This window comes from Anolis sagrei, chromosome 2 (assembly GCF_037176765.1).
Source record: "Anolis sagrei isolate rAnoSag1 chromosome 2, rAnoSag1.mat, whole genome shotgun sequence".
NCBI classification, from domain to species: Eukaryota; Metazoa; Chordata; class Lepidosauria; order Squamata; family Dactyloidae; genus Anolis; species Anolis sagrei.
The window spans coordinates 95,143,351-95,163,281 of record NC_090022.1 but is presented as its reverse complement, the minus strand read 5'-3'; the positions used below and the strand labels follow the sequence as shown (position 1 = coordinate 95,163,281).

Here is a 19,931-nt window from a genome sequence, read left to right as displayed (position 1 = left end):
TGTTTGAATGAATCCTTTCACATGGACCTCTGTGCAGCTGCACTATTCATTGTAAAATGAACTAAAAAACTCTTCAGTTTGAAGATTGGAGTAAAATTGATATTGTGTGTTCATGAGCTTCATTTGGCCGAGATGCAAGGAGGCATGCTATATTTCTATTCTGCTTAGTTACCATTGAATTACTATCGCAGGTATGGTTGCACAGCATTGCTATTGTGCGTCTTCAAGTCGTTTCTGACTTGTGGTGCTCCTATCATGAGGTTTTCTCAAAAAGATTGGTCCAGGGAGGGTCAGCAGCCATGGTCTTCCTGTGAGGCTGAGAAAGTGTGACTTTGCCCAAGTCCACCCAGTGGGTTTCCACGGCCAATGCTCAGACCACTACATCACACACAGCATTATCTACTCTTAATGAGATCAACAGAAATTTCCAAAGTTACAAATACATTTTCAGTATTAGCCGGACTAATAAGCTGCTTAATAGTAGAACTAATAGAAAGAGTGTATTCATAACCAGAAACATCTACTGCTGATCAAATTAATGCTCCCAAAGGTCAATCAATTTCCGTATAGGCTGAAGTATGTTGGACTTTTAAAGAGTAGGTTCAGATGTTGGGAATCAATCTCCTTTTTTGGCAGGCTGGTATGTAAGACCAACAATGGCATACATTTGTTCATATGGAGTTTTAATATCTTGCATAGAAAAAACATGGCATATAAACAATATAAAAAGCACAATCAATTTAAGCTACTGTAGCTTGGCTAAAGGCCCACCTTTGAATATGATGGGAAAATGTAACTGGAATGAGCATGTATTTCTGGCACGTTAAAATCTTTTGCAACCATAAAACTGAACTGCTAAATGAAAATCTTTTAATAGCGCTTGATGAAATGATATTAGGTGGGGTAATAATAAATAAACAGGAAGGAGCATTGTTGAAGATTTGTCAGTGAAGAATCATTCCGGAGATGTTCTTAAAGAACAAAGTTTACTCCTAAAAAAAGAAAGGAAACTGGTCAGTTTACTTTTTCTTAGTCTTATTGAGATTTAACCTGCAAGCTTTCATTTTTTAAAAAAAACATTTGAGTTCATGTTTAGAATTATGGAATTTGTACTTGCTGTAACTTTGTAGGAAATAACACGATTGGAGAAGGTGTAAAATGCATTTCAGTATCTGTATGTTTTCATGCTAAACAAAATGCAGTCATAGGTCTGCATTATGCTTTCCAAATGTCTTTTGTTTATGTTGAATTGTATTGTATGAAAACACAGGTGGGCAATGTGCAGAATGTGCACACTACCATGGGTTTTTTTTTTTTTTGGTCTTCCAACTCGTCGTCCCCCATCCCCCCAGTTGCCAAGGTAGGAAGCCAGGCATTGGCCCTTAATCCAAGCATCAAACCAGTCTGATTTCACTGCAATTTGCCTGCTTGTTTTAAATTAGTCCCCCCCCCCCTCTAATTTGCCACACCATTTTAGTAGCACACATTAGAAGTTCACACTGTCTTAGACTAGGAGGTGGAAACTGCCCCCCAAACATGCCATAAAGGCTTCGTGGTGTTTAAGGCTGTTAATGTATTAAAATGAAATAGAAAATACAGTAACCTCTCCAGACCTGTGAATTCAACCAATTGCTGACCATCATGCTCCATATTGTTATTACCGTAAATTGGTGGCAACATGAACATGGACACACTGAAGCATGTCTGTTCACACCACTAGCATTTACCGATATGGAACATAATCATCTGTGTTTTTTATATCCATGTGAGGTCCTGGTACCAAATCCCCAGATACCGTATAATCACTATACTTCACAGATGAGATTCCTGCCACACTAATGCCATTTAACTTGGCAATCCTGGAGGGTTCATGAGTGCATTTCTCTTTCTCTTTTTTTTTTGTTGGAGATGATTGGATGATTACTGCACTCTATAACTTTTGACGTGGAACTTTATAACACTATAATCTCTAGCTAAATATGCATAAGGTTCACAAGGAGGAACTTACCTGCATAGTCTTGTGAAGCATTCACTGTTATCCCGGCATGAGGCCCCAGTTGGCCTTAAGAGTCCTCTCCAGAACGGTGTCATTCTCTTTTGCCGTACCAGCGGAGAGCTTGGTAGATACAACGAAGCACCTTGTGTCTGAAACACAGTAAGAGTTTGTTTATTTATCATTCTGGAGTTCTGTTACATGACAGTAAGTCATCATAATTCCCTTCACTTGGATCTTCCAAATTTCTATATTTCTATCACCTCCCCATTTCTATATGGCAAGTTATTACTATGATATGTTTCTGCACAAACATTCCCCAAGCTGGTGACAGTTTAAAAACTAACCATCGTTTTTGTTTTGAGGCACTGTGTATGTGCCATTGTAAGCTGCCTTGAGTCCCTCTGCTGGGGTAGAGAAAGGCAGGGTATAAATATAGCAAATAATAAAAAATAATAAATAAATAAATAAAATAACCATAGATGCTGGGCCTCTGCTTCTGCCATACACATGAATGATTGCTATTCATTGAATTTGGGAGCCCTATTCAGTAAAGTTAAGCCTATGGTGAGAGACATCCTACGAGGGGGTACAGCACATATCTCTATTCTGTCACTTGCTGAATACAAAGCCTCTTTCCAAACATTTGTATGACATAATGATGGTCATTCTGCCAGTAACACCCAAAAACTATGTTTTCTTGATACTAAGTTGTAATCCTTGTTTCCCTGACATATCTAGACATCGTATTTAAGTATGATTTGAAATGCAGGAAATCATATAGGTAACAATTCAAATGTCAAAGAAATGGTCTTACCTGAAATAGCAGGACAGAACAGATTAAAATAATTGCTGCAATTTTCAAAAGTGTCATCTTTGAATAGCTTGACCCTTGTCAGTATGTTTCCAAAAGGTACTGGGAGACCTGTGGACATACTTGCCAGCTCCTGCGCCTGGACTTTTATAGAGAAAACCCTTATTGCATCAGTTGCCAGCTTATTAAAGGGACAAAGGTCACTTTAAAGGCAAAGAGATTTAATAAGTTAATGTCTACAAAAGTGATAGTCCAAGGCCTGTCCTCTAGGCTAAATATGTTTGCTTTTCCAAACACTTGTACTTTAAACAGTTTATCAAACATGCCAACCATGTCTTTTTTTAAACGCAGATTTCACCCAGTGTTTCACTATGTACTTTCAAAGGAGTGCAAAGATCAGAGCAGAAAGAATAGAACTGACCTACAGTTTGTTTTTTCACAGCACTGCTTGGGCTTAGTTGTATGAGAAAGAATTGCCAATAGTTGACCGTGGGAAGACAATGTGGGAAGACAATGGATGTGGATGGTGTTTTCTACAGAAATTCATGTTCTTGCTGATCGGTGCAGGTCAGCCCTTTGCCTTTGTTAATATGTGGAAGCCTTACACACAAAACTACTCATAAAAATCAGATTTCTTAAGAATTAGGCAAGTTGCTGCGGAAGGGTATGATCCCTTGTTCAAAATTTGCCCCAATCATTCTATTGGGAGTGTTTCTAAGAAGGTCCAGTCTGTCTCAGTGGACCTCCCAAGAGTCTGAAATATCAAGAGAATTTTGCCCCATTTGTTATGAATTGTTAAATAGGTTTTTTTTCATGTCACCCAGCTGTTCCAACTCACTCTTCATCCCACCCTGTGTTCATTCTACTTAACACGTAGCCACTGTTAATTCTAAGTATAGTTATTTATTAAATCCCTACAAAGCTAATCTTGGTTTCTTTCAAAAATCTGTAGATAAACTAGTGGAAATAAGACTCAAGTGCACTGATTTGCAGAGCAAAAGTTTTTTTAATGTTACCTAGATTATTCATTGAGATGTTTCTAAACATACAGCTGTGAAAACTAAGTGAGAAACTTCCTACATACTTTAAGCAATGGTAGAATGCATAAGTCCATTAATTTTGTATACTAGAAGTTAGCATCCGTTTTCTGGAATTCCAAAATCTGAAATGCACCAAAATTTACACATGGGTAGGTGAGATAGTGCTATGTTCACTCTGATGGTTTGGTGTACATAAATGTTGTTTCATAGCAAAATTATTTAAAATTACCTTCAGGATATGTATATATAGTATTTATGAAACATAAATGAATTTTGCATTTAAACTTGGGTCACATTGCCAAGATATTTCATATGCAAATGCAGGTTTTTAAAAAGCCCACAGGTTGAATCTGGCTTGCCATGTCATTTTATGTGGTCTTCTGGATGCTGGACTACAACTCCTATAGTTCTCATCATTAGACATCATGATTAGACCTGAATGGAATTGTGATATCTGGAAGGCTGCAATTTATTCTGTTCAGCCAGAACAATGGGGTTTGAATTTAGATACAAGGCTTGTGGATATGATGTCTGTTTTTGAAATGTCCTTTAACATTTCCCCAACCTCAGAGCCACAAGTACTGTTGGGTTGCAATTTCCACCTTCCCTAGTCTGCATGGTGGATCATCAAAAGTGATGGGAATTGTTCAATAATATCTGGGGTCCCAAATAGGGTGAAATTAAAGAGCATCAATCACTATTTTTTAAAAAATGATAGCTGGCCCCTGTATCCACAAATTCTTTGTCCCTGGATTCAATGGTCCTTTGAAAGCAACCATAAGGTAGATGTGGCCCTCAATTAAAATGAGGTTGACACCTCTGGTCTAGGACGTTAAAACCAAATAAAACATTACTTTAAAACAGATTTTAAAAAGTAAAACTATAGTGTGTGTGTATGTGTGTATATATATAGAGAGAGATAAAATACAATAAATCTATATAAATAAAAATGTAATGTAGAAGATAGTTTAAAAGCCAAAAAACAAAAATACTACAACGCATGCGCAAAACCACATATATACACAAACACATATATACACATATACATAAATTTTCCTGTCGTGGTCAGCTGTGGCAGGGGACTAGGCTAGTAAATAATAAAACATGAAATCCCATCTCTTTGAAATTCAAATCTGTTCAGGGATGTCTGGGGCCTTATGGAACCAAAGAGAAAATCACCATAATACTGTCAGCTCACTACATTCACTGCAGCTAGGGTTAGAAAACCCCTGCAAAAGTGAGAAAACTGAATTAAAACGTTTTTTATTTGTAAGAAAGCTTTCTGGGAATTTCTAGGCTCTCCTGTGGAGAAGTTGACTATAGATTAACACTTGAGAACCTACAAATGCCTAGAGAAGTGTTCTCCCTAGGAATCTCCATGTCTTTTAGCACAATTCTGTGGTCAACTTCCATAAAAAATGAACCACAGAACCATGCTGGAGATGTAGAGATTTCTAAGATAACAGTAATCAAATCCATAAAAATCCATCAAGAAGTGAAACCCGTAAATGTGGGGGGACAGTAATGCCAACTAAATCTAGTTCCTATATCTTGCCCCTCCTCCATCTTAATACTTAAACAGTTTAGCACAATTAACTAAATCAAAAGATGTCATTTACTCTTGGTTCAGAAAATTGGATATTGTCATAGTGGCTTCTTTGCTGCAAGAGGGGGTCAGGAGAGAATTCAAAATGAACAAATGAAGTTCAGCAGTGACAAATGCAACATAATCCACTTAGGCAGAAAAAATGAAATGCAAAGATACAAAATGTGGGATGCGTGGCTTGACAGCAGTACGTGTGAAAACAATATCTTGGAGTCCTCGTGGACAACAAGTTAAAACATGAGCCAATAATGTCATGAAGTGACAAAAAATCCAATGAGATTTTGGCCTGCATAAATAGGAGTATAGTATCTAAATCCAGGGAAGTCATGCTACCCTTCTAATCTGCCTTGGTCAGACCACACCTGGAATACTGTGTCCAATTCTGGGCACTGCACTTGAGGGGAGATGTTGACAAGCTGGAATGTGTCCAGAGGGGGATAACTAAAATGACCAAGGGTCTGGAGAACAAGCCCTATGAGGAGCAGCTTAAAGAGCTGAGCATATTTAGCCTGCAGAAGAAAAGGCTGAGAGGAGACATGATGGCCATGTATAAATATGTGAGGGGGAGTCATAGGGAGAAGGGAGCAAGCTTGTTTTCTGCTGCCCTGGAGACTGGTACGTGGAACAATGGCATCAAACTACAGGAAAGGAGATTCCACCTGAACATGAGGAAGAACTTCCTAACTGTGAGAGCCATTCAGCAGTGGAATTCTCTGCCCCGGAGTATGGTGGAGGCTCCTTCTTTTGGAGGCTTTTAAACAGAAGTTGGAAGGCCATTTGTTGGGGGTGCTTTGCATGCAATTTTCCAGCTTCTTGGCATGGGGTTGGACTGGATAGCCCACGAGGTCTCTCCCAACTCAATAATTCTATGATTCTGTGATTCTATTACTTTGTTCTTCTATTTATTCACTGCACTCCTTAATTGGTACCCCACATTTCTACCTCGGAACTGGGAAATACATGGCCCTCTAAATGTTGGACTGGCATTCTCACCTATCCCTCATTTACATGCACAGATCATTGAACTAGAAGTGCAGACCCAGAACCTTCGGCCCCAAAGAAAGCAAAAAGGGGGGGGGGGAGAACTAACCACAATAAAACCCATTGCATTGCAAACCTGCAATCCTAGCCACAGTTGCAAGGGTTACTCCATTAAACAAAGTGATACTTCACTTAACCATCTATAATGCATAAAATGATGGTGAATCCCCCGGAAAGCCCACTGCCATCATAGGCAGCTCAGTGAGAATAAAATATTATATTGGGTGACTGTCAGAGGCACTGAAAATGGAAAGCAAGGACTGAGCAACCCTCGGAAAGGGTGATTTATACTAGAGAAGTGTCATATTTGGCTTGTTTCAACCTTGAGTAGAAGCACCTCTGCACTGCAGCAATTTGTCCATGACTAAAACGGGGAATCAAAAGTCTCTGCAGCAAGGCAAACAGTAAAATCACATGGATGCAAGGGATCAAGAGTTCGTGTCTGCTCCCAACGATGCCATAAAGCTCTCTTTTTGTGCTTATATGAGGCAGCTGCAGTTGCTGCATAGTGCATAAAAGCATGGAAAAATCGTGGCAAACAAGTGAACTGGATCTCAAGAGTCCAAAACAAAAGGTTGATGGCCAGTGAGTATCTCTGGAGTGACACTGAAGAGCTTCTCTGAGCCCACATTCCTCCACTAGCAAGACATTGCGCAAAAAGACAGGTATGCCATGCATGCTTCACACTCACCTCAGAAACCTACCAGCTTTAAGAAAAGGGGATTACCAAAGCGCATTGCATTTTAATTCTTTTTTTAAAAAAAAAAACAACACTAAAAATCCTACTAATCCACGCAAGCCAAAAAATAGCTTTTTATGTAATCAAAAGGGATGGTGGGGGAGGGGGAGCAATGCTGTTCTCTAATTTCCAATATATTGCAATATATTTCAAATGTACTCAAACAGGGAAAAATTCCATTTGAATCATCCCACTTTTTCATGAGGGGTTATCAATTCCTAGAATTACCCATAGGAGTGATACATGATGGTGCCAAGTGATTGCCTCATTCAGATAAGATAATGCAACCTTTCTTGATCTCTTTATCTGGCTCCAACCCTGTTCTGTTCTTTGCCACTGTATCCTTATTCAGCAACGGTCAAGCAAGCACTCTGCCTGCATTCGGTGTGCTGGCTGTCTGGCCATCTCACCTTCAACCCCTCTGTGGACAGCAGAATATGTGTTGACATTCTTTTTCCTAGCAGCACACAGTGTTTCTTTTTAAACTCCTGTCCCTTCCCCACTCCCCAGCCCCTGTCTAAATGGATGTTGCCTTCTGTGGCCTCCTCTTTAGCCATTCGGGCAGTTACTTTTGAAAACTAATGGATTAATATTAATCATTGCAGAAAAGTAGCCGATAGCTGTTACTTGCCTCATTGAGAGACTAATAGTATTACACATTGAGCTGTTGGTTATTTTATATAATTATTAATACTATTATGATATTTTATTATCCACCTCTCCTGGCCTTTTAAAAACACAATCCCTTAAGACAGCATTTCTCAACCTGTGGGTGGGAACCCTGGTGGGGTCGCAAGGGGGGTGTCAGAGGGGTTGCCAAAGACCAGTATTTTCTGTTGGTCATGGAGTTTCTGTGTGGCGCAATTCTATCATTGGCAGAGTTCAGAGTGCAACTACAACTCCCAAATGCCAATTTCCCCCAAACTCCACCAGTGTTCACATTTGGGAATATTGAGTATTTGTGCCAAGTTTGGTGCAGATCAATCATTGTTTGAGTCAATAGTACTCTCTGGAGGTAGGTGAACTACAACTCCAAAACTCAAGGTCAATGCCCACCAAATCCTTCCAGTATTTTCTGTTGGTCATGGGAGTTCTGTGTGCCAACTTTGGCTCAATTCCATCATCGGAGGAGTTCAGAATGCTCTTTGATTGTAGGTGAACTAGAAATCCCAGCAACTACAACTCCCAAATGACAAAATCACCCCCCTCCCAACCTCATCAGTATTCACATTTGGGTGTTTTGGGTGCTTGTGCCAAATTTGGTCCAGTGAATGAAAATACATCCTGCATAACAGATATTTACATTACGATTCATAACAGTAGCAACATTACAGTTACGAAGTGGCAACAAAAATTATTTTATGGTTGGGGGTCACCACAACATGAGGAACTGTAGTAAGGGGTCTCAACATTAGAAAGGTTAAGAAACACTTCCTTAAGAGATGAAAAGAGAATGGGACAATGGCAAATTATAGAAGGAACATAGTCACCAACGCCATCTGACAGCCTCCAACATTTCACTGGTGAAAACTAGGGCACCATGTCATTAATCAACATCAAAGCAGCAAGGGTTATTTGTGAGGGACAGAACTGGCTGCAACAGTCTGCTTTTGCATGAGCTAATTGGAAAGAGCAAAATTCAGTCTCCTTCGCTTTGTTCTTTCTGATGAGTTAACTGAGTGCAAACTACTTTTGCATGTTGAACTCAGTTTGCAGCAACTGAAATAAGATGAGGACAAGGTGTGGTGAAGGCTCCTCTTTTGAGATTTTTAAACAGAGGCTAGATGGCCATCTGTCAGTGATGCTTTAATTCTGCTTTTTCTGCTCAGCAGAATGGGGTTGGACTGGATGGCCAGTGTGGTCTTTTCCAACTCTTGGTTTTTATGATTCTAGGGGGGGAGTTTGAGGAAAAGGAAGAAACTGGGAGTTTTAAAATCAACTAAAAATGTGACCACAGAGGATTGAGACAGACCTTAACAGACTGGGACAACTGAAGGATATGCTTCTGCACACAGAGAGAGAAGAAAGGAAGGCTGCTGCTTCCTCCTTGCTGCAACCAGTTACCGATTCTCTCTCTCTCTTCTGCATCATCTTCAGGAATAGGCCATATGTGATTTTCAAAGGAATTGCCCTATTTGTATAGTACAGAAAAAGGAGGGGATAAAAAGAAAAGAGAAATGTAACAGTACTTTTCAGACTGATTTCTTTAATTTTCACATAAACCTTTGCAGTTATAAATCATGTCTTTGCACATAGTACCAAGTGGTATTGTCTCAGACATGAAAGTTTAAGGTGTCAGGCATATTTGCAGAGTTGTGGGAATGGGACAGAATATAATATGACCCAAAAGATGCAAATCCAGACCCTTGTCTTCAATTTACCAAAAGCCTGAATAAGGTGATACAGGTCTTTCCGATCTTTACTGTGGTCAGTTACTACCTTGTCACACAGCAGCAAGAATCAATCCGTGTTGTTGGGAGCATGGGGAACCTGGTGCCGCATGCCCCGCATTGCCTGGCTTCAGTTAAGGGTGATCACATGGAGTGAAGTGTTGCTTGCATGGCTTCCCCCCATGGCTTCCTATGGCAACACGGAAAGCCTCCCATGTTGTTGCAGTGATGATATGTGCTGGCTCCACCCTACTTCACCCACAGAGCCCTGCCGGCATTGTTTAGAGGGAGACAGAGGGCTCCATGGTTGACCTGGGCTAAACTGGCACATGCCACCGAATTTAGCTCTGTGTGATGAAGCTGTTAGTGTTGATATGTGAAAGCAATAAATCTCCTTACCAAAAGTCAGTTTCCTAGGATTCAAAACTGTGTCTATGCCTTTTGTTATATGTGCAAGGAGAAGTGTGTCATGAAACCATTCATATCTAATGGATTGCAACTTGTTAATATCATTCAATCCATCACTTTCTCTTTCTAGCCTTCCTTTATAATTTATCTGTTCAAGGACTGCAACCTTTAAAATCTTTCTGTGTATCCAGGAAGACTGATAAGTTCTTCAACAGATTTTTCGATAGTTCCATGTATACCATCCACTCCATCTGAACATTAGGAAGAACTTCCTGACTGTGAGAGCCGTTCAGCAGTGGAACTCTCTGCCCCGGAGTGTGGTGGAGGCTCCTTCTTTGGAAGCTTTTAAACAGAGGCTGGATGGCCATCTGTCAGGGGTGATTTGAATGCAATATTCCTGCTTCTTGGCAGGGGGTTGGACTGGATGGCCCATGAGGTCTCTTCCAACTCTTTGATTCTATGATTCTATGATTCTATGATTCTATGATTCTATGATTCTATGATTCTATGATTCTATGATTCTATGTTCATTACTTGTCTTGAAAAGTGCTGTCTGTCCAGTTTAGAGGATAGAGGGACATTACTGGCTTAGGATAGCACATATCACATTAGAGGAAAACTGATGTTATTGTTCCCTGTAATATTGCTCCCAGAGCAGGGTGAGGGCATAGGGAGTAAGCAAGCTGTTGGCTAACCAGGCAAGCTACCACTTAAAACTTCGCTGTTAGGAAGCTTTCTCGTTGGCAAGGCATTTATCATTAAACCTAACCTACCTTTTAAAGGTATTTGAGGAGAGGAGAAAACACAAATCACAGCTCATTAGAGGAAAGACTAAGTTAGCCATGGTACCAGAACTTGTTCCTTGCGGTCCTCCCTAACTGTCATTTTTTCTTTCTTTCATATTATGACTATTAGCTAGAATAGTATTATTTTAAATTATAAAATCGCTTGAGTGCTTTGATACATAGAAAGAAAGTGTATTAATGCAGGTAATAAATAATAATTAAGTGCATCCAAAAGGAGCCTTTGATGGCGTGGTGGGTTAAAGCACTTTGATAGCTCTGTGGGTTATACCAAAATGTCGCAGGTTTGAATCCAGGGAGTGGAGTGAGCTCCCCTGTCAGCCCCAGCTTCTGCCAACCTAGCAGTTCGAAAACATGCAAATGTGAGTAGATCAATAGGTACCACTCTGGCGGGAAGGTAATGGTGCTCCATGCAGTCATGCCAGCCACATGACCTTGGAGGTGTCTACAGACAATGCCAGCTCTTCGGCTTAGAAATTCAGATGAGCACCGACCCCCAGAGTCAGACACAACTGGACTTAATGTCAAGGGAAAACCTTACTTACCTACCACCTTTACTTAATTGCATCCAAATGTTCATACACATAGAGGCATCCTGCCCACTCCTATTCCCATTGGTGAACTTCAAAGCTGCCTCACTGTTGCTACTACTTGTACAGATATAAGGAAATAGAATCCTTTCAAGGTTTGTCATGTAATTAGTCTATTTTTAATATATATGTTTAAGTAGAATTAAGTAGAAGTGAGATATCAAAATCTTAGCAAATAGATATCTTTGTGCAACTGTACAAGGAATCCTCCACTAAGTAGTTATACATAATTTACCTGTAAAACTTGACATAATGTTATTGTTCAGCAAAGTACATAGAGTGCTACAGTTATGTTGTATTACAGCTTCGAAAAATGTAGCTACATTTCAAAAAATGCATTATATTATTCTGCTGTCAGGTGCTAATGTGATTCATATGGCTTTTTGAAAGGTATTAATTTTACTGAAAACAATCCTTTGTATGTCTCTCTTTCAAACATAAATGGAGTGAAATTTGACAGCGATTTTCCTGCTTCTTGGCAGGGGGTTTGACTGGATGGCCCACAAGGTCTCTTCCAACTCAATGAATCTATGATTCTACGAAATGTGAACAGTGTTATATCCCCCCCTTTTGGGGGGGGGGGGAGAGAGTCCATATGAGTATTTTTCGATTCTCGGCAACTGCTAAGTGACTTGTTTCTGCAAATAACCACAGATATGAAGTGGCAACACAAAAAAGATATAAAACAGGAATGAGCAGAAATTAGATACAGATCTGCTGATATCTCTAGATAATTTGCAGCTGATAAGCAGGGACTATTGATCTTTAATTATGTAAGAAGAACACAGAGTGACTCTCTCCAACTGTCCCAATTTATAAAGATGAAGCAAAGAAAGCGAAGGAACCAAGAATAGTTTTTGTGTGGAAAGATCGTGGGAGGGCATTCAGGCAACACATTATTTCATTCTTTGTCTTTTGCCCCATATTCCTTTCAGTAAATATAGTGCGAAAACCTAAATAAATCTCACAAAGCCCGGGTCCTGATATCTCCTGTTACAAAACAAGCAGATGATTGTTGTTTCCCATTTGATAGCTAAATGCACTCTAACACACTTGGCAAAACCTTTGTTTAAAATAACAGAGAACAGGGTGATGAGAGGGCAATTACTTATAAATATAGCCTCAAAGCAACTGGTGTAAAGATGAGCTCTGCTATCTCGACAAGTTGGGCTAGCATCGATCAACTCAAATCTCCCAGTTCCCATAGTGCACTGACTCTTATCCAAAGAAAGATAATTTAATCAATTCAAAGTACATTATCTTTACTGTTGATCTAGAGAAATAGAGAGAACAAGTTAGAATTGTGGTGCTAAAGCAGTAAATACTGATATACAAACAAGCATGTAACATACAGGGTGGGGAGTGGTTAGGGAAAACTTTATTTTGAAGAGACAGCTTTTAAATGGCTGAAGAGTATATGTTGCAGCACCCCAAAAGCTCATTTTCTAATTGCACCAAGAAACGTTGAGCATGAAATTGACTAGTACCAAAAGCACACCAAATCCCATTAAAGTAAAGGCAAATCGTCTCTGAGCTCCTAGATCTTTTGCTGTTATGTTTTTTTCAAAATGACTTCAGCTTATGATTTTCTTGGCATGATATATTCAGGTTTTCATTGCCCGTCTCTATGGATGAGTGTGACTTCCCCAAGAGGGGAAGCCATGATGATGCCAGTAGTTTTGGAGGAGAGTCATTATAGTCCAGCATCATCTGAATGATCATTATTTCCTTAACTCTCCGCTGAAGTTGCAAACCGAACTTATTATAATTTGGGGGGGGGGGGGGGGTTGAAGACTTTTAAAACTGGAAGTTGCATTTTGTAATTTCTGAGAATATTAAATATGGTTCAAATTTTTAAGAAGTTTATAGGCACATACACCTTTAAAGTATGGTCTTTTTATAATTTGTATTATTGTTATTTATTTCTAGTTTGGATGCCACCTTAAGCACTACCAAATAAGCATGCTCATTTCTTGAATATTCTGAAAGTACAGAATGAATTCCTTCTATGAGTAAAAATGAAGCCCAGCACTACATGGATGGAAGATTTCCTGGGAAGCATGTGCTATCTGCTCTCAGCTTCTTCGGATGAAGAAGGGCATGCTTTGCAGATAAATATATTTAAAATACAATTTTGTGAATGTGTGTGGGACCTATTCAGTTTTGGATGTTCATCTCTTTGTAGGTGTTGGGCTCAAGACAGAATTCAATTGCATTAGGATCGCAGAAGAACTATTTATTTATCGTGTCAGAAGCAAATTGAGGATACAGTTACAATGTATTTAAAAATACAAGTGAAGTTAACAATTTGGCATTATGCTAAAGCTCCTTTGACCAGAAGCTGGCTGCTTGGAGTGTCTCTGGTGTGAGAAGGTCCTCCAGGGTGCATGTGGTGGGGCTCAGACTGCATTGTAATAGGTGGTCTGTGGTTTGCTCTTCTCCACACTGACATGTCGTGGACTCCACTTTGTGGCTCCATTCTTAAGGTTAGCTCTCCATCTCATATTGCTAGAGCACAGCCTGTTCAGTGCCTTCCAAGTCACCCAGTCTTCTGTGTGCTCAAGGGGGAGTCTCTCAACTGGTATCAGCCACTGAATGAGGTTCCAGGTTTTTGCCTACCACTTTTGGACTGTCACTTCCTGAGGTGTTCCTGCAAGTATCTCCGTAGATCTTAGAAAGCTATTTCTTGATTTAAGACACTGGCATGCTGGCTGATATCCAAACAGAGGATGGGCCAGAGATGTCAATGCCTTGGTTCTTTCATTACAGGCTGCTACTTCCTGACAGTTGTTAGGTGGTGTGATACCAGCTAAACAGTATAATTTCTCCAGTGGTGTTGAGTGTAGACATGGTGATAATGCAGCATGTCTCGTTAAGAGCCACATTCACTGTTTTAATGTGGTGAGATGTATTAATAATAAGAAAACACCACCCCTGCCTACTTTACTTTACATCTCAGAAATTAGTAACTTCCTGGTTCTTAGCAACATTTAATTACATTTGTTTTGTAAACCATAAATATAAAGCAATATCAAGTCCTTAAACTAAGAGATTCCTTCCAGCAATGCTCGTTCCATTTTGTGTTTCATTTAATTTGTTGTTAATGTTTCCTGTCATGGTCAATGTCACACACAATTTAGACTGAGCCTTGGAATACAAATAAAATTATATGTGACTTAAAAAAAAGAAAACTTTATATTCCCCCCCATCCCCCCAGAGGCATGCGTACTCAGAAGCAGAATAGTAAAGTGCAAGGGCAGATGTTTCTTCTGGGCCTGGTTGTGATTCCCAGGTCACAGAAGAACTGAAGACACCTCTATGAGATGTACTAATATTCCTGATAGCACTTCAGAAACTAACATCTCCACTATCTAAATATACACATCTTGTCAGAGACATTGAAACTACATTTAAGGATAGGAAAAGAGGCTAAAAAGGAAGATAACATACAACAACTGCACATTTCTTATGCCTTGAAGTGATTGTCCTTGTTCTTTAATTTGGTGGGATTTGGTATAATGATGTGGAACACTGGAATTACAAGAACCCAGAGTACAGAACGTACAAAGGCAATCATCTCCAAACAAGCAAAAGTTTAAGTAAACAGAGTGAAGCTGGGTTCCAGATAAAAACTAATCTGGGCTGCCACAATGGAGTATCCCAGTTTCTACTAAGTACATACAACAAAATGTCCGTATAACATCATAAAATTTTAAATCCCTAACTTTAAAAGATTGGGTATGGTGGGCTGTGAATTAGAGACTGAAACTAGACAACTAGGTATTTTATCGTACACAGATACATATTTTATTGCTAAACAGAATATCTAATTAGGTCTAGCTCTAAATCACCATGTCGTTTTTGTTTTTTAAATACAGTACTGGGTCTTAGTGGGGGTTTTTTCAAATCAAGGAGACTGAAATCAGTTCTGATTTAAGTCCTGTGGTACCTGTTAACTATGACCAAGTCTGGAGACATCATAATATTAATCTATTTTTCAGATACAAGTTAAACATCTTTAATCCAGATTTCTGAAACTAAAAATATCCCAAAATCTAGAATTGTCACATGGCTGGCTGAGATAGTGATACTTGCTTTTTGATGCTTAAGTGTGCACTATTTTTGTTTCATGCACAATATTTAAAATATTGTATACAAAATATTTTTATATTATAAGGTATACATGAAGCACAAATATGCTCCCATCTCCAATATATCACATGTACATAGATGCAAAATGATTTGGATGATTAAATAGAAGGCATGCTTATCAAATTTGCCGATGACTTCAAATTGTGAGGGATAGGTAATATACCTCAGAGTACAGGATCAGAACCCAAAATGACCTCCATAGATTAGAGAGCTGGGCCAAAACTAACAAAATGAATTTCATCAAAAAGAAATGTATGGTACTATAATTAGCAATAAAATTCAAATGAACAGATATGAAAACTCTACATGTAAAAGGAATTCAGGAGTATTAGTAGACCAGAAGTGGTGCAGGAGTCAACAGTGTGATGCAGCATCTAAAAAAAGCCAATGTGATTTTAAAGCTCCATCAGCTAAAGTATAGTGTCCAGATCAATGGAAGTCATGGTCCCACTCTGTTTTGTATTGGTCAGACCTCACTTAAAATACTGTTCCAGTTCTGGGCACCACAATTCAAGAAGGGTATAGACAAGTTAAATCCATCCAGCAAAAGGTGACCAAAATGATTAAAGGTTTGGAAACCAAATCCTATGAGCAATGGCTGAGAGTCCTGGGTATGTTTACCTTGGAGAAAACAAGGCTGAGACGGGGCATGATAGCCATGTTTAAATATTTGGAAGGATGTCCCATTGAGAAGGGGGGCAAACTTGTTTAGAGACTAGAGACTAGGGCATGGAACAATGGATTCAAACTGCAGGAAAAAAGATTCCACCAGGGGCGGATCAACCCATTACGCAAAGTAAGCATTTGCAGTATAGTTGATTTTGCCCAGGGGTGCTCTTGAGGTGCTCTTGGGGGAAAATAGACCTTGACATATGCGAGTTGTAGTTACTGGGATATATAGTTCACCTTCAATCAAAGAGCATTCTGAACTCCAGCAATGATGGAATTGAACCAAATATGGCACACAGAACTCCCATGAGGAACAGAAAACATATATCAGTGATTGGTTGGGGGGGGGGGGGATACTGTTTGCTTACCATTGAAAATTACCTAGGGCCGCCTCTGCTAATGGACTATGCTGCCTCACAGGGTAGTGGTGTCTTTCTTTGGAGGGTTTCAAGTACAGACTGAATGGCCATCTGTCAAAGGTGCTTTGATTGTGTGTTCCCTTATGGCAGGGTATTGGACTAAATGGTCCTTGTGGTCTTTTCCAACTCTGATTCTATTATTTGTAATAGCTTTCATGCCTTTATTACTGTGCCATATTCACTGTTTCTTAATCTGGAAATAAGAGACAACTGTTTTTTGCCGATTGATTTTTCCAGCAGTACAATTTATTAAACAGCAGACCACTAAAGAAGTGAAGCAAACCTGAGGGCCAAAAGAACATCTGTCCAGTTCAAAATTCAGGTCATCCAGTGTCCATTTATATCATGGTATGAAATGTAAAATTAGCTAATATAAAAATGGCTGATAACAATGTGAAAAAAGAGCATGTCTCCTCTGGAATCCCAGTCCTGATCAAGTGGAGCTACTTCTCTTCCCTGTATCAAAGCTACACTAAAAAAAAAAACAAAAAAACAACTTCCCAACTTTCTAAACTTGCCACATAAGTTTCACACATCTTCTGACCATGCCAGCATATACTACAATGTCACAAATGTTGCTTCTTTGAAGTAATGAAATAGAAGTATCAGCAATTGACCCCCTTGAAAGCTATCAGTGGGTCTGTAATGTAATTATGATCATTTGGTAGGGGGCAATTTTCACCCCTGCCCTATAGCCCCACCCACATATCCAGAGACACCAGAAGTGACCACATCACTTCCATTCACCATTTGAGGGAGACTAACAGCCAAAGATAACAGTCTTGATATGGGTTCTGGGGCATGGCAACAGCTACATTTATGGTTTAGGATAGTTATTGCTAAAAATATCTCTAATTAATAAAAAAAAGTGTTTTGGGTGGTAGGCAATGGGCAGCAAGTCTGGGATTTACAAATGATCATGTTCAATCAACTGCAGGTGTGACACCAAGGATAGAGCTAAAAATATGGCTCATTTTCATGAGTATTTTCCACATGTGAACAACATACAAATTGGTCCATGATCTACATGATTCATCTATTCCAAACGCTACCAAACATAGTAGAAATTGGAATGTTAAATATATGGGATAGAAGAATTAAAAATGGACAGTTAGAGGGAAATGGTCTAGAATAAGAGATAAATAGTTAAACATAAAAGAGGAAGGAGGAGGCTGGGGAATACCAAGTTTAGAAGCATACCATTATGCATTTCAAATTCAAATATTCTTAGAAATACAGTACACTAGGAAAAATGGGTAAATGTGGAAAAAATAAATATTAAAGAGAATGAAAAAATATTTAAGGAATGGAATAGGAGAGAGGAAACAGAATGCAAGGAACTGTTTAAAAGAACAATAAGAGTACGGGGAAAAAGAAGAAATTAAGTCCAGACAATGAGAATAAACTGGCAACAATATGGCAAATTAATCACAACAATGATGTAAATATAGGCAGAACATTGAGATTAATCAAAAGTAGAGGGGGAAAATATGGTTGAGTACTCGTCCCCAGAAGATGGAAATCCTGTAGAGCAAAAAGAAATTCAGAACTGGATAGTATCAGGAAGCTGGATCCAAAGTTGGACTATAAGACAATATATTTATAGATGGAGGGAGAAAATAAGGGAAAAGGACAGTCCATTTGAGAAGCTGATTAGGAAATGTCTGAGAGGGGAGAAAAAAGTGGCAGGAGACCTATTCAAACAAATTATAACATTAAAAGAAATAATAGAGGAAATACTTCAGACGTGGATAATTGATGTGAAAATTGAGAGGGGAGACATCAAAAAGGAAATAAGCAATATAAGTAATGAAAAAATATAATGTACTAAGCAAAATAAGGAAAATGAAACAAAAATGGTATAGGACTCCTGCACAACTTTCATGTTTTTTACCAGAGGTAAAGGACAGGTGTTGGCATAACTATAAACAAAGAGGTGTGTTTAATCACATGATATGGAATACAGGCATACTGGAGAATGATTGAAGGAGAAACTAACAGTATATTAAATCTTCAAATAATAGACAATAAAAATGTATTACATGCAAGGATACCAGGAGTGTATAATGTGCAGAAGGAAAGAGTGGTTGGACAAATTAAGTGTGTTTACAAATTGTTTTAGTGAGGGGTTGGAAAGATAAAACATAGTGGACTCTGATAAATTGGCACAATTATATAGTAAAAATGTAAAATGTGGAAATAACAAATTGTAAACTGAACAATATAGATAAAATAGAAACTGTTATACTAATTAAGAGTACATGGGATCCAGTTAGGAATTATTTAGAGACTGCATTAAGTGGAAAAACTGAGATTAAGACTGATATTTCAAATGAAATTTCTGTAGTTTATTGTACAAACTATGTCCAGGGGGTGGGGCAAAGGGTGGGAGTGGGGTAAGACATTTTTTAAAAATCCACATGGTTCACAGTTCCTTAGAAAATATCTCCCCCCACCCCCACCTGGAGTGAAAGCAAGAGCTCTCCACAGGAGAGGAGGGACAGTGAAATACAGGATTCAGAATGCTGTGACTGGACATCACCAAATGTTCCTCTTTGCACACTCTGAAGAAAAGGCAGGAATCTCTGCCTTTGGTGTTCAATATGACCTAACAACTATTCAAACATATTATCAGCATCATTGCACAAACCAGATGGTAATTCTATATATACATAGATACAACACTTCATTTACAGTCCAGCTGTGCTTCCTTCTGCATATCTAGGAGTCCCGTGTACTGTTCCACCTAATTTTAAGAGGCTGCATTTCTCTTGCAAAGTAATAGGCAGACATTTAATCACCAGAGTTCCCTGTTCAATGAAATGACTAAAATACTACTTGGAGATAGTAAGGAGGTAAAAACCAAACCAAACTGTAGCTGCTTTTCATTTATTTCTAGCAAGTGTTCAGATTTGTGTGTACACTCAAATGGCGTTTCAGTTCAGCAACAGAAGAAAGGCAATATTAAAATGCTTTAAGCTAGCTGACCACTGCAGAACACACTTTTTTTTAACTGAGAGATATGACAAAACATTGCACGGGAATATAACTTCATGTTTTAACTTGCTTGTAGTGAAATCATGTTCCCTGTACATAAGCCAACCAGAATAGAACCAGCATTTAAAAATGGCTAAATGGCAAATCTAAGATTTTATCAATCTAATCTGACACAGGCTCGTGACACAATATATATATATTTCCCTCAATTAAGCTCTCTAAAACACAGGGCCACTTCTCACATTACAAAATATTGGTGTGAGGGCACTT

General features: G+C 38.9%; 1 protein-coding gene across 1 annotated transcript; it reads right to left on the bottom strand.

The window, feature by feature from the left end:
* Window positions 1-666: 666 nt before the first annotated feature.
* LEAP2 (liver enriched antimicrobial peptide 2) lies at window positions 667-2,953 on the bottom strand. Its single transcript, XM_060765208.2, has 3 exons — window positions 2,811-2,953; window positions 2,009-2,145; window positions 667-992 (listed from the first exon to the last, which is right to left on the bottom strand). Exons 1-3 carry the CDS (start codon window positions 2,865-2,867, stop codon window positions 956-958), a joined length of 231 nt encoding a protein of 76 aa, XP_060621191.2. The 5' UTR covers window positions 2,868-2,953; the 3' UTR covers window positions 667-955.
* Between the last annotated feature and the right edge of the window lie 16,978 nt (window positions 2,954-19,931).